General features: G+C 35.9%; 1 protein-coding gene across 1 annotated transcript in view; it reads left to right on the forward strand.

Annotated features, from left to right (window-relative positions):
• Window positions 1–5,837: 5,837 nt before the first annotated feature.
• LOC121441583 (interleukin-1 receptor accessory protein-like 1) overlaps window positions 5,838–15,336 on the forward strand; it is a gene marked incomplete at its 5' end in the record, with an annotated part of 52,373 nt that continues 42,874 nt past the window's right edge. Inside the window, 2 exons of the mRNA XM_041642799.1 lie at window positions 5,838–5,970; window positions 8,137–8,282. Coding sequence (XP_041498733.1) covers window positions 5,838–5,970; window positions 8,137–8,282 — 279 coding nt within the window. The remainder of the gene's footprint in view (window positions 5,971–8,136; window positions 8,283–15,336) is intronic.

Below are 15,336 nucleotides of genomic sequence, written 5' to 3' on the forward strand. Positions count from 1 at the left end.
GCCACACCAGTTTGGAATTATGATTAATAGGGTGGTATTTATTTAAAGGGGAAAAAACTTACAGATCACTGTCCCAGGCAACAGCCCTCTACACAACCAGGAAGGGAGTCTAGTTGCCAGCGAGCAGGAAGTTAAGAGAGCAAGGAGAGGGAAGTGGCCGCTTTTTTAAAGGGAGAGAGACCATGCCCCAATGGGTTGGTATCTCAGCAGCTATAGGCTGGAGGAGTGGGAGGACCTCCCGCAACATATATATATAATTAATTTAAGTTTTTCGAAATTTACAAACTTACTTCTTTAGGGGAAAAGAAAATTCCTTTTTTTCCACTAAATTGCCTTTAACCATTGTTTATTTCTACTGGCTCATAATATAGTAAGGTATATCCTTGCAAAATTTCAAACTAGATTCATAGAGATCTGCCCGCTTCTGCCTCTTGGGTGCTTGGATTAAAGGCATGTGCCACCATGCCCAACTCACTTACATGTCTTTTTTGTTTTATCTATCTATCGATCGATCTATCTATCCATCTATTTTGGTTTTTCAAACAGGCTTTTTCTGTGTAACAACCCTAATTGTCCTGGAACTTGCTCTGTAGACCAGGCTGGCCTCGAACTCACAGAGATCCACCTGCCTCTGCCTCCTGAGTACTGCTGGGATTAAAGGTGTGTGCCACTACCACCTGGCTCGCTTACATTTCTTAATGGTACTTTTTCTCCATCTAAAGTCTATAGAAATGTGTTGAGATGGTAGGTATTTTGTTGTCTAGGAACTATTACATGGACTCAGTTTATTCTACAAGATATTGATCCATATCTTGCACTTAATTTTTGTTGTTGTTTAGAATGATTCTAACCCTACACAGTGTCTCATTATGGAATAGTAATACAAAAGAATTTTCTCTTAGAAGGTGAACTTCTAAAACTTAATAGTAAATGGTTTTATGTATGTGTTTCATTTGGATATTTAAAATAACTCATACTTTAGAAAATAAAAATATGTGTTTTTTAGATAAAATATTCAATCACATTATGCTTGGTTTTAGGGTTTTGTTGTTTGTTTGCTTGTTTGTTTTGTCCAAAACAGGATTTCAAAGAGACAGTATTTCAAAGAACAGGCTATCATCTAACTTACTATGTAGATGAAGATGACATTGAAATTCTCATCTTCTTTCCACTACCTCCTGAATGCAGTTTATCTCAGTTTTTTTTGTTATTGTTTGAAAATTTCATAATACAGAAAAAGTCTTTTCACCAAATGTACCCCCCCAGCCCTCCTTTCCAATTTCAGTGCATTTTTCATCCATTTTTCCAAGTTTCATATGCTTTCATTCTAAATCCACTGAGCCACCCTATAGATACTATAGTTATGAATAATCTCAAGAGCATTAATTATAGCACAATGTAGAAAAATAAATACAAATATTCAGCATCAATTACTTCTGATTTAGTCAACTAATTGTGTTTCTAATATTTGACTTTTAATTATTGTGATTATCAACCTACCTATAGAATTTATGACCATGTGGTAATAAGCTCTTGTCAACTGATGAGGACTCACCTCAACATATTATTGAAGCAAACATCTGAATTAAGAGGCTCTACATTTGGAATGTGGAGCCTACTATATAAGATTGATTTGGTTTTTTGAGATATATGGACAGGTAGCCTTAAAATAATGATGTAATAAAACATTACTTACCAAAGAAAAACAAGAAGTTGAGTATGGTGATAATGCCTATAGTCCCAACACTTGGGAAGCTAAGAAAAGAGAAACAGGAGTTGCAGGACAGTTTGTGTTACATACCGAGTGCTAGGCTAGCCTGGGGTACACATCAAAACCCTTTCTCCAAAATGAAAAAGGAATTAAGATCGAATGGAAATTTAAAAGCTCCGAAGCATATTTCTTACTTGTCATTGTTTATTGCATTTCTGATGTATTCAAGACACTGGAATATAAATCACAGCTGTGTCATTCATTTGCTTAGTCACCTTTCCCCAAGTGAAAAGTGCCAGAGTCACTGGAGTTTTTCTAAAGAATGTTAGTTAGCTTGGGTAGAATTTCCCGTGTGAGCAGGACTTTACTGGTCTTCGCTGTAGAGAGATTCCACTGGTCTCTATTGGTCTTCCCTACTAGCAGAGCTATGCACAGGATGAGGACTAGAGGCTTTTGTTCAGCAACACAAGTGGATACAATTCAGAAAAACCACTGAAAACTCTCTTTACAGCACAGCACAGCACAGATCAAAATGACTTTCCCTATGACCTATATTGAGAAATAGTTGGTTGCACTTCAAAATCAGTTTATCAACTTCATCCTCTTTTTCTCTTTCCTTTCCTCTCTTCTTTGCTCCTCATCCTTCTCCTCCCTCCTTTTTTCTCCCCCCTCACTCACTTTCTCATTCTCTCAATCTCATACAAACACCACTGTGACACATTTAAATTATGCAAATAAAACTGTGTTTTCTGTCATCTATTTTGTCAAACTTATTTATTTTAAATTTTGAGATTTTTGTGTGAGAGACAGAGAGTGTGTATGTATGTGTGTGTTGTGTGCATGCATATCTGTGTGCCACGTGTGTGCAGTGCCCACATAGACTAGAAGACAGAGACAAGCGCCATAGAACTGGTGTTACAGATGGTTGTGAACAACAATATAGGTGCTGGGAATCAAATCCTGGTCCTCTGGAATAACAGTCAGTGCTCTTATCACTGAGCTTTCCTTCCAGCATCTCAGGCTTCTTATTAAGCTCTGCTTTGAGATGTTCCCTGGCAACACTTTTGTGATAGGCATAACATTCTATAGTCATTGCTTCTATGTACTATTTATCCTTGGAAACAATTATGTATAAACGATCTGATATTTTCACTAACTGCTTGGTAAGTAATGCCAGAATACTGTAATCTTAGTCCTTCTTGATCCTTTCTGATCCAAGCCTGTGTTTGAAAATGCAAAGAGAGCTAGATTTTACATGACAGATATGATTATTTTTCAGATACTATTCCAAACCTTCCTCCAGCTTACCTTTTTTTCTTAAATGAAAGTCTAAATTGTTCAAAACTGCTTACACAGAAGAACAGAGTTGGTGCTGTTCTCATCTTAACAATACTCTGTACCTCCCTACGTGTTCCTTTACACCCATCTTTCACATATACTTCATCTTCCCCTATGATGAAGTCATTTTATTTCCTCCAAAGTTTCCTCAGTTTCTCACTTGTAGCTATGTGGCTAAAACCAATATTGCAGCTGGAGTTAAAAGTCAAAGACAAAGCAATCCGCAACGAGAAAGAAAGCATTGCATGACTGAAGGAATCATTTCCTAGGTGGAGCAGCACAAAACCTGAAGAGAAAGGAAGTAACAGTTGGGGATCTACAGAGTTCCTCTGTTTAGGGGGTGGAGGAAGTAATGGGAAAGACTATTTCAGGTCCCAGAGAGTTTCAGTTGACTCTAAGGAATGTCAAACTGAGATACTCATGGTGCAATCTATGTTTATTTAACAAAATTGTACTGTAAAGCAGGCAATCTCTGAAGATTTTTATTTATTACTTACAGTCATTGAATCTCTCCTTAAAATTTAAACTTGATCTTTCAAACAGCAGATTGTGCACATTATTGATATGTGCCTTTTAAGTTTCATATCTTGATTCTGTGTAAGATTTGCTGGCGAATTATGGCTACATTGACATGGTAGCTGGCATTCCAGCTGCTTAAAATTAGTAACTAAAACCTTAAATGCACACCCAGGTGTTAAAGTGCACACGCCTGTAATTTCAGCATGAGGAAAGCCATACTTCATTTAAAATTAATATGAATATACGTTCTATAGAAATATATACTTAGATAGTATTCAAGAATGTTGATGCTCAGTTATCTTTTTGTAACCTAAGTGTTCCCTAAAAGTGAATTCAATATTAAAACATTTAAAAATGTTTATGTACAAAAAATTGTAATAAACTTTTTTCCTTTTTCATTGCTGACTATCAAACCCAGGACCTGAAACATGCTGTCTGAGCACTTTATAGCTAAACTACAATGTCGGTTCTTAGACCTTTTAGAGACAGGGTCTTCCTCTGCAATAGCCAAAGCTGGCCAAGAATGCACAATATTATCTAGGCTGGCCACAGACTTGTGATCCTCTTGTCTCTACTTCTCAATTCCTGATACTGCACGAGTGTGCCACATAGCTTGGCAGAAGCTTCATTTTAGACTATAAAAAGCTTGTGGCTATTTTATGAACTTGGCCTGATCTAGCTCACCAATGGTGAATGACTCTTACATATAGAATCAGAACTTTTAGGAATCTAGTAGAAAATATTCTTAAAAAAATGAGCAAATACAAAATACCCACATCTTAAAATATTAGAACAGGTGTTTTTGGATTTTTTTTTCTTGTACAACTGACAAAAATTCAAATAATAATACTTATTTTAGCCAATAAAAATATTTTTGTTATTGAAAATGTAGAACCAAGTGCACAAAATGCCCAGCTCTTTAAAAGAGGACAGCTGAGTATATTGCACTTTCCTCTTTGCTTATCCTGCAAAAGTCCAAAGAAGAATTTAGGAAATTTCCACGACTACTCATAGCTTAGTTATAAGGTTATTAGGAACTACTTTCCTGGGGCTCAGAGAGCACAGAACCATACAGACTACTATCATAATCTATTGCAACATCTAATTGAGAGAGTTAGCTTACTCTAGATGCCAGCAGACATGTCACTGGGGCATACATTTCAGTTCATCATTTGACATCATGACGAAGTGTTCTTTTATGTGTTACTGGAATAGGCTCTTACTGGACTTCTTTCCGGTTCCACTTGGAGTCAGGAAGTTCATATAACTAGATAAATCTAGACTATTTCAATTGTGTAATGTTGGCTATAGCTTGAGTAAATAAAAGTGTTATAAATGGCAAAGAATAAACTGAGTGTTCTGGAGACATTAGATTCATAGGTACATTTTAGTCAAGAATTTATATATACCTTATTAAAATAGTCAATTAACCTATATCTACCATTATATAAAATGATCTAAGTGTAGTAAACAAAATACTTAAAAAGCAGAACAAAACTTCTCCACCATGCATATTCTTTTTTTTTTTTTTTGTTTTTGTTTTTGTTTTTTTTTTCGAGACAGGGTTTCTCTGTGGTTTTGGAGCCTGTCCTGGAACTAGCTTTTGTAGACCAGGCTGGTCTCGAACTCACAGAGATCCACCTGCCTCTGCCTCCCAAGTGCTGGGATTAAAGGCGTGCGCCACCACCGCCCGGCTACACCATGCATATTCTTGATTTACTTTGATGAAAATTCCAAATATTTATTGTCATGCATTTATTCATTTTAAGGCAATTTTCTACCTAATATTGTTTCTTTGCCAAGAAAATATATTTCTTAGGGATTCAACATCTCTTAGTAGTGCTTTCTTGACTCTATAGTTGCTTTTTTCCCCAAACAAATATTCTGCTTTGTTTTTCCATGTATGCTTTGATGGAATGCCTGGAGAGGAATATATTCCTTCTGTGATTTTTCCCAATAATTCATAAACTCCCAATCTATCAATCTAATCATAAGAAAGAAAATATCATAGAGCCTCAATGAAAGAATATCCTATAAGATAACTGATCCTCTTTTAAACCTCATAAGTAACTCTCATTACATAAAATAGTACATACTGTCAAAACGTGATGATACATTTGATAAACTTGACAAAAAAGGAAAATGCTTGAACAACTATTTTCTTAGCTCTTTCAGATCAATGGAATGGTCCAATTCTTACCAGTCAATTTCTTTTAAAGAAGTGGGTGCAAATGGATTGAGGTTGTTTCTCCATCACTTTTCTCCACAGGTGACTCCGCCAACCTCACCTGCAGAGCTTTCTTTGGGTACAGTGGGGACGTCAGTCCTTTGATTTACTGGATGAAAGGAGAGAAGTTTATTGAAGATCTGGATGAAAATAGAGTTTGGGAAAGTGACATTAGGTAAACTATTTTTCATCTTTTGAACACGTGCAGTTGAGTTAACATTTGCTCTGCTAAGTGGGGAGAGGGTGAGCTAAAAGAGAAAAGACTTTTAATCATTTTATCTTTCTGTTATCATAACAGAAATACTGATACTTTTGTGTAAGAAGCAAAGAATTGTTGAGACTGACTATGGAATTACAAAATGTGAATGCCATTTACAAAAACTAAGAGTAATTCTTTTCATTTTAAATATTTGTATTAATTCATTGGGATTTCATACAGTATGTTTTGAACATATTCACAAACATACCCCCACTTTCTCCACATAAGAATAATTTCCAAAGAGACCTTATGCTAGTAGCTCACTAAAGCTATAATAATGGAAAATATAGAAGCCCATTCTAACCTTAGGAAAATCACTGTGCCTTTTGTTTTTACAAAATCTTTTAAAAGTTACTGAGAAGAACCAGGCGCTGGTGGCTAATGTCTGTGATCACAGTGCTTGACAATCTCAGACAAAAGTGTTCCTGTGAATTGAAGGCCAACCTGGGAAACAGGATCATTCAGAGCCAGCCTGGGCTGGGGTGAGACAACTGTCTCTAAAAATAAATATTGACAGGAAAGGTTAGCTAGGCACTACATGGACTCAAATGCAAACTTTGTATTTTCCTTGGATATTTTTACATATTTAAGCTACCAAGTCAAATATAAAATGTTTGATGAGGTGATGGAGGATATGCAAATTTTTGTTATCTTTTCTACTCTAACTTTAATGTATAAATATTTATGAAGAGAGAATAATAATAGAAAAAAAACCTTAGATTTTTAGGTATCGATTTTGAGGGCATAATATTTATACTTCTTTTTTTCAATGTAGTTACATATTTATTTACTTATGTTTAATTATCAAAGTATTCAATGATGATGTAAATTATATTTGAACAAGAAGAGTTAGTTCTAATCATAATGCAAATGATCAAGGATTTTCATAATGATAATTAGGTTATATCCAAATACAAATGATGGATATTTTCTATATATTCTTCCATATAAAGGCTTTCTATACATTCCATATTTTCCATGACTGTACGTAAATTTGAGTGCTGCTTCTCCTTTTTCAATGTCAAGCCTCTTAAAACTTTAACAAGGAAGTAAGAGAAAATGGTTTTCAGTAAGAATAAAACTGTCATAAAAGATAATTTCTATCGGGATCTTATCTCTGGCAACAAATACACAATATCAAACTCTGGATTGCTCCAATTGGGTTCTGGAAAATCCACATTGTCAGTTCTCCAATATGGATGAAAATATTTCTTTGTCATTATTCATATTTAAATTTCACTTTTTATCATTTACCAATGCTTTTGAATTATTAAAATTAAAGTAGTATTGTAAACCTAAACTTCGACTGTATGACCTTGACAAAAAGCTCTGGAAAGTTATTTATCTAATAAGATATATATATATTAAGTATACATACACATTCATCCAGGCAGGAGTTTAGAACTAGGAATACCGGGAGCATGTAAAAGGATACCTTATTTAATTTGCATTTGTTTGAGAGATTGCTAAAATATATAACAATCAGATTAGTAAGCATTTACCATCAATTTTAAAAGTCAGCATTAAATACTTATCAGAAGTTTTAATCTCTCAGTTTATGGTTTCATATTTCTTTAAAACTATACAACTTGCTTGTATCATTTGAAAAAGTAAGTCAGGCTGGTGGTGTCAACCAATGTGTCAAAATAACTCGGAAATGTTTTCTTTCTCTTACTCTTTTTGAAAATAATCCGATATATAATTAGGCCTCCAGTCTAACATTTTGAAACCTGTTATCTCATTTTTACATCATATTTCTTCTTAAAGGAAAAACGATTTGTAAACTTTTCTCAAGGTCTCCGTCACCTCTCTATCATGACAGTATGACTGTCCTCCTATGAGAGATAATTAACTGCAAGTTCATTAGCATCTCCAAAGACAAGCTTCTTCATTAGAAGGGAAGAGGAAAAGGGCATGCTATCATTTAATTAACTTAGCATCAATTCCTAGCCAGAGTTGCAGCACCAACTCTGTAGGTATATTCTCATCAGATTCGGATTCATCTACATTTCTTTCTTTTTCATGTATGTGTATGTGTATGTTTGTGTGGGGTTTTTTGTTGCGTTTTCCTTTATGTTTTAGAATTCTTAAGGAACATCTTGGAGAACAGGAAGTTTCTATCTCATTAATTGTTGACTCTGTGGAAGAAGGTGACCTGGGGAATTATTCCTGTTATGTTGAAAATGGAAATGGACGTCGGCATGCCAGTGTTCTCCTTCATAAACGAGGTGAGTGTGACCGTTCCTGCTTGAGAGATAAGCTGAATCTTCCATAGAAAGGACTTCACTTGACTCCAGTAAAATAAAACTGTTATTTTTATTTTTCACATAAACCTGGTACAAATAAAATAATCACATTAGCATTTGCACATGAAGGTGTTAGTGGACTCATGTCCATAAACACATTGTTCTAAGGTCAGTACTCCGAGGTGAAATGTAGTAGAAGAAAGCCAGGTTTATTTAATGGCTAGCACCTAAGAAAATGGCCATTTGTCCCTAGATGAATGGCACTCAGAGAGAACTTGGGTAAAGAAAGATATGAACTTGTAGGGAGAGGAAAGGAACAGGCACAACAGGGGTTTATTACCCAAAACAATTCCCCATCCCTGATTGTGTGACTCCCACTCCCGAAGCTGGTAATTGATGTTGACCTCCTGGGCTAGGTTCTGTATTTTTTTTTAATTACTATAACTGGCCTGAGAGTTAATTCTCAAAACAATTAGTGTGCTTTTTGTTTGCTAATACACAGAAGTGGAATAAAGAAGCACATCTTGATTTTGTCTGAGGGCATCCAGCTGTTCTGGGTTTTGTAAATCTAAAGATCATTTTGCAGTTAACATCTGCATCTTTTAGGTTCAGCTTTCTTTAAATTTAGACTGGTGGACAATGACAAGCCACAAAGGGACAACCATGATTGCAAAAAGAAGAGAGTGTCATAGATGAATTATTAAATAAGACTCAAGTCAATTTTGGTTTCTTTGCCTTGCTTTACTATCAAATATATAGTCTGAGAAAGATGTTCTCAAGTGTAGGTTTCCAATATGTGGATTTGAGAAAATATTTTTGTAAAGAAAATATTGTTTTGCAAAGATAAAAGAAGATAACAAATGGGAAGTGTTCATTACAGTACCTATAAACAAAAGAAGTTTAGTTAAATGGTAGTTGTTATAGGAAATAGGTATTAGGTCATTTAACTTTATTTTAATGCAATAGAGTGTGCCATGATTTGAAGGTTGTTTCATTACTGCAAGAACTGTGCCTGATGGATTCTCCAATACAAATATTTCTTGACATTTTTTAACCTTATATAGTTTTTTCATATATGATATCCTCCCATGATTAATATTAACTTATTATAATTAAGATGGGTTGTTGTCGGGGGCAGTGTCTGAAATAATAACTTTGTCTCCATAGCAGTTTCATCAACTTATGTACAGGTGTCTGTGTGTGTGTGTATGTGTGCCCACGCGTGTGCATGTGTGAATTGTTTAAAATCAGACACGATTATATAATGTGACGTATGCCTTTGAGTTAGTGAAATCTTTTATGCACACTAGAGGAGAAAAAGTTTTTTTCTGCATTATGCTAAGTGATAACATTCTAGTCTACTTATTCCAAGTATGTTTAGTACTTGCTTACTCAGCAGACTTGCAATGATTTTAATTTCAAAGCATATCTTCAGTCCAAGAGTCTTTGAGGTTTGCAAAGAGACAGAATGCTGAAGACTGTTCCCTACCTTATTGGGAAACAGATTCTCTTTGAATAGTGATGCTGAAAGGTATCCAAATAAGCACCTTGACTGTCAAGGTGACTGACTATACTGTTGAAGTAGCATATTATGCTGGGAAGCCAGGAGAGAAGAAAAGTAAGCAGCAGCTAGCAGTGTTGATTAGTGTAGCTTAACACAGAATTAAAGTTAAACAATGAGGGAATGTGAGTGCCCACGTACAAAATCAGCCTCAGTGTAGGGAGCAGCTTCAATGATGTAGAGTTAACACTTATCCTGCCACAGCACCTTCAAAATGATGTATTAGCTCATACTGGGTCACATTCAGTCTCTAGGCAAGCCATTGTGCCTTTGGAATGATCTGTTAGAGATCATCTCCCTTTCTCTAGTTGTCTATCCATTGGCTCCTGTTTACACTTTCCAGTGCTATTTCCCTAGCAATCAGATGTTTGATAATAATTGCCGTGATACTACTGAACCTTGATTTCACCAGACTCAACCTATCTGGTACCTTCTATGCATTCGTTATTTCTATGAATCATTCTTGTCACTCACTTTTTTATTGAGCTACACGTTTTCTTCACTCCCCTTCCTTCCTTCCCTCTTCCCTTCTACCTTCTCTTATGACTTCTCTTGAATACAGTCCAAATGAAGAGTTTAAAGTAACCTTAAGAATTAAAATAGTGAAGAAAAGCTTAGGGCACATGTTAAAAATCGACTGATTTGGGGACAAGTGAGATGGCTCAGCAGTTAAGAGTATTTGTTACTCTTGCATAGAACCTGAGTTAAGTTTCCTGCACCCATATCGTGGCTAACAACTATCTGTAACTCCATTTCTAGGTGATCTGATACCCTCTTCTGACCTGCATGGGCACCAGGCACATATATGCTATATAGATCCACTTGCACACAAAATGCTCGTAGACATAAAATAAACCTAAGAAGAATTTTACGTCTATTGATTTGGACAACATCTATTTCCATTTGGAGCATGGAAGGGATGACAGTTAGGGGATTATCTTAAGAAAAGAAGAATGCCAACATATTTGATGTGTAGGGAAAGCTAATAAAGTTGGTTTTGCAGGCAGGCATGATGTCAGGTAAGGGTCAGATACACTCTAGGATATTTCTAGCATGTTTAGCCTAAGGTTAAGCATATAGGGCTACTAAAGCTACCAACCGCAGGAAAAAAAAAATAGTTTTGCAGAAACAAGAAAATTGTTTCATAAGAAATACCGTTAATGTCTGATTATCTGAATATGAGGAAGACAAATATGGCCACTTTTAGCTGTTCTCAAATGCGTAAGTTTTCCATGATGCCTTTCAAAATTTATATTTCTATAAGCAACATTTTGTTCTTATTAAGATAAAAGCATTCGTCCCCAAAGAATCCTCCAAGTTTTTGCACTCCAAAAGTCTCTACTTAAAGTGAATATGCACCTTCTTTTAAGGGAGTTGAAGACATGGAGTCTTTCTTTGCAAGGTAATAATGGATGCATTCTTACCTCAGAGGGCCCATTGTCTGGGGTGACCACACTCATCATCTTGAGAACAAGGAAGGACTTTGGTCAGCATGTAATATCATTATAACTTCACTAATCCTACGAAGTTCAGAAAGAGATCCCATAGGTTAGATCTTCAATGACAATGTCTTTGTGAATGTCAGACTTCTGTCAGGTTATCAGTTATGCAATTATCAAATAATTTTCTATATTACTCAGAAAAACAACTGGAAGTTGCCAATTTTAATCTTTTGTTTTTGACACCAACTTAAAATTTCTTTAACTTATGGGTTTTTCATATCTGCCCCTTTAAACTTGTCCTTGGCAAAATACACTAAAACACTTGTTTAATCTAGAGCAGATGTTCTCAACCTTCCTAATGCTGCTACTGTTTGATACAGTTTCTCATGTTGTGGTAACCTCCAACCATAAAATTACTTTTGTTGCTACTTCATAACTGTAATTTTGCTACCGTCTGGAATCATAATGTAAATATTTGTGCTTTCTAATGGCCTTGAGGCGACCCCTATGAAAATGTCACTTGACACTCACCAAAGGGTCAGGGCTCATAGGCTGGGAAACTGCTCATCTAGATCTTGAGCACTAGGAACTGTAACTTCTGACAGATAACGTTTATCCAAAGTTCTGTAAGCATACTTCTTCTACTGTTACTCTCTGTTCAATATATTGATATAACATGATTTCAGAGTCCTTCAATGGGTGGCAGGGACTCTTGGAAAGATTACCCCTGGCTATCAACGTAAGTTGGATGCTGAATTATTACCCTTCTATCTTTATTTGGAAAGCCCACTTGCAATCCTACCAGGAAATTTGAGCAGAGAAAATTCTATCTTAAGAATACCTAAAGTTGGGGCTGGAGCAATAGCTTAACAGTTAAGCATACTGGCTGCTCTTTCAGAAGTTCTGAGTTCAATTCCCAGCAATCACATGGTTGCTCACAACCATCGATAATAGGATCCCTTCTGACATGCAAGCATACAAGTAGACAGAGCACTCATACCTAAGACTTCTTGAATTTTGCATGCAAATGGATGGAAATAGAAAACACTAAGTGAGGTAAGCCAGATCCAAAAAGAGGAACATGGGATGTACTCACTCATATTTGGTTTCTAGCCATAAATAAAGGACATTGAGGCTATAATTAGTGATCCTAGAGAAGCTAAATAAGAAGGAGAACCCAAAGAAAAACATATAGGCATCCTCCTGAATATTAACCTTCATCAGGCCATGAAAGAAGACAGAGACAGAGACCCACATTGGAGCACCGGACAGAAATCTCAAGGTCCAAATCAGGAGCAGAAGGAGAGAGAGCATGAGCAAGGAACTCAGGACTGCGAGGGGTACACCCACACACTGAGACAATGGGGATGTTCTATCAGGAACTCACCAAGGCCAGCTGGCCTGGGTCTGAAAAAGCCTGGGATAAAACCGGACTAGCTGAACATAGCGGACAATGAGGACTACTGAGAACTCAAGAACAATGGCAGTGGGTTTTTGATCCTACTGCACATACTGGCTTTGTGGGAGCCTAGGCAGTTTGGATGCTCACCTAACTAGACCTGGATGGAGGTGGGTGGTCCTTGGACTTCCCACAGGACTTGGAACCCTGATTGCTCTTTGGGCTGACGAGGGAGGGGGACTTGATTGGAGGAAGGGGAGGGAAATGGGAGGCGGTGGCGGGGAAGAGACAGAAATCTTTAATAAAAAATAAATGAAAAAGAAAAGTGTAAATAAATTTTAAAAAAGAATATCTAAAGTTATTCCACTTCTGTAGCCAGAAAAAGTTGCTCCCTAATTAGGAGCATGTCAGCTATAAAGAGAGAGCGAGAGTTAAAGACAGAAGGGCTGTGAGGTTCTATTTGTTATGAGTGTCCTAAGTCTTAGTCCTCTCTCCAGGAAACTGCCCCTTCTCCTTTAGCCTTGCTTGTGTCTGGCCTAGAAACCACACGATTTAGAAACTGGCTTCAAAAAGAACCAACAAAGACCTTCCCCTTGATATGGGACCGCATGAAATTTTCCCTGGCATTTTCATTATGAGGGTCTTGTTTAGGCAACCATATTTTTGAGATTTCTTGGGTCAGGTTTCTTGTCTTTTTTAGAAACATTATCTAGCAGCATGTGTGTGTATGCATATATGTGTATGTGACAATAATAATTAAAGAATATGAGATTAGGAATTTGAGAGAGAATGGTAGGAATGTGGAAGAAATTAGGAGTAAAATAAGAGCAGAAAGTATGTAAATACAATGTTCACATGTGAAATTTTCAACTTTTAAAAATTCAAATAAAGAAGAACAAAAATGCTGACAACTCAAAAGGGTTTACATATCAGTTGCTGGGTTATTCCTTATTCCTGCCCATAGTTGATTAAATTTGCTGTCTGAGTCTCTGAGTATTTACACAGATTCCTTTGCTTGGGTTTCTAGTTATTCTTGTCTGTCTTGACATGCACAAAGCCATCAGTTTTCCTCCAAACCCTGGCCTGTCCTTTTCTCTTCATTTTGTATTTTTCCATTTCTCCAATACAACAATTCTGTAAATGAGTGGTTCTCAATCTTCATAACACTGTGGCCATTTAATATACTTGCTCATGTTGTCATGATTACCAACCACAAAATTATTTTTGTTGCTCTTTCATAACTGTAATTTTACTACTATTATTAATCATAATATAAATATCTTTGCTTTCCAATGTTCCTAGGTGACCTCTGTGAAAGGGTCATTTAATCCCAAAAGGGTCATTACCCACAGATTAAGAAACACTGCTTTAAATGGATACACACCAGAAAAGTGTTTTGGCCTCAGATTTATCCATTTCTCCACTCACCAAAATAAGTGGATTCTTATAATTATAATTTCTGGTCCCAAATTTGATGACTACTCAATGCCCTCAAAATATGGACATCTTTATTTTCTGTAACAAAGCACTTTAATAGTTAAAGGTTTGGAATTGGGAACAAGGCTGGTTGTGTTCAAGACTCAACTCTTCTGCAAAATTGTTCTGTCTTAGGCAACCCACTCCATTTATTTGGGTCTTTTATGGTCTTCTCTAAAATGGGAGTGCTAAGATGTCCTTTCACTTATAGCAGCTATGAGAATTTAATGAACTCATATGTGCCAATGCTTATCACAGCATCTGACACATACTTAGTGCCCAATAAATATTAACAAGTAAGACTTCCATGTTCTGTGTCCTACTGCAGGTAAAGAAGGATGCAGCAATTGTGTTTTCAATTAAAAATTCTATGCATTCTAAATTTACCTTTCATTGAAATGATCATCTTTAGCTCTAACAATTACCTCCCACTTTTCAGAATTTTACCTTAATATGATTTTTCTTTAGTCTAATATACTGTCCTAAAATTTTCATTTATTTATTCATGCATTTAGTGATGATGGTTACATATCTCTATGTGCCTAACATTGTGTTTGCTTGCAAAATTAAATAAAGAAGAAGAAATAGGTACCAATATAAATTGGAATGTCATGATCTCTATTTTAAATTACACTGCTACCAAACACTCTTAACACAAAACTATGCTTTTTTGTTTGACTTTAGAATTGCTAAGAGTCTTCATTAACAATCCTGGTCTTAATGGTTATGTTTACTATATTGATTAAAATAATGTGGCAAGTCATACATCAAGAGGTAGGAGAACTGGAAAAGTATCTATTTGAGAAACTTAGGCCTACTTAACAAAGATAAACATCTAGGTTTTCTCTATTTCCCCTCAAACTCATTTCACTTCTTCTGTACACGCTGCCTCCCTCCAAAGAATGTAATCAATAGGAATTAGACTTGCTCAATAAACTCTCTAGTCCTGGAAATATCTTTAGTAATGCAATTAAATGTGCAAATAATTTAGGATGCATTGTTTTAAAGCTGGGTGAATTTAGACTCAGTGAACTGTTTATCCCTCCTTGTAATGAGTCATCTTTGTAATGTGTGTCTGTGTCCTTGCATTTATTTGTCTAGTACATTTATTCTCTGAGAGATTCAATATGATAACGAATCCTTGTAAACCTTTCTTAG

This window comes from Microtus oregoni, unplaced genomic scaffold, assembly GCF_018167655.1.
Source record: "Microtus oregoni isolate MIOR12 unplaced genomic scaffold, Mior012 000079F_ref0000094, whole genome shotgun sequence".
Taxonomy (NCBI): Eukaryota; Metazoa; Chordata; class Mammalia; order Rodentia; family Cricetidae; genus Microtus; species Microtus oregoni.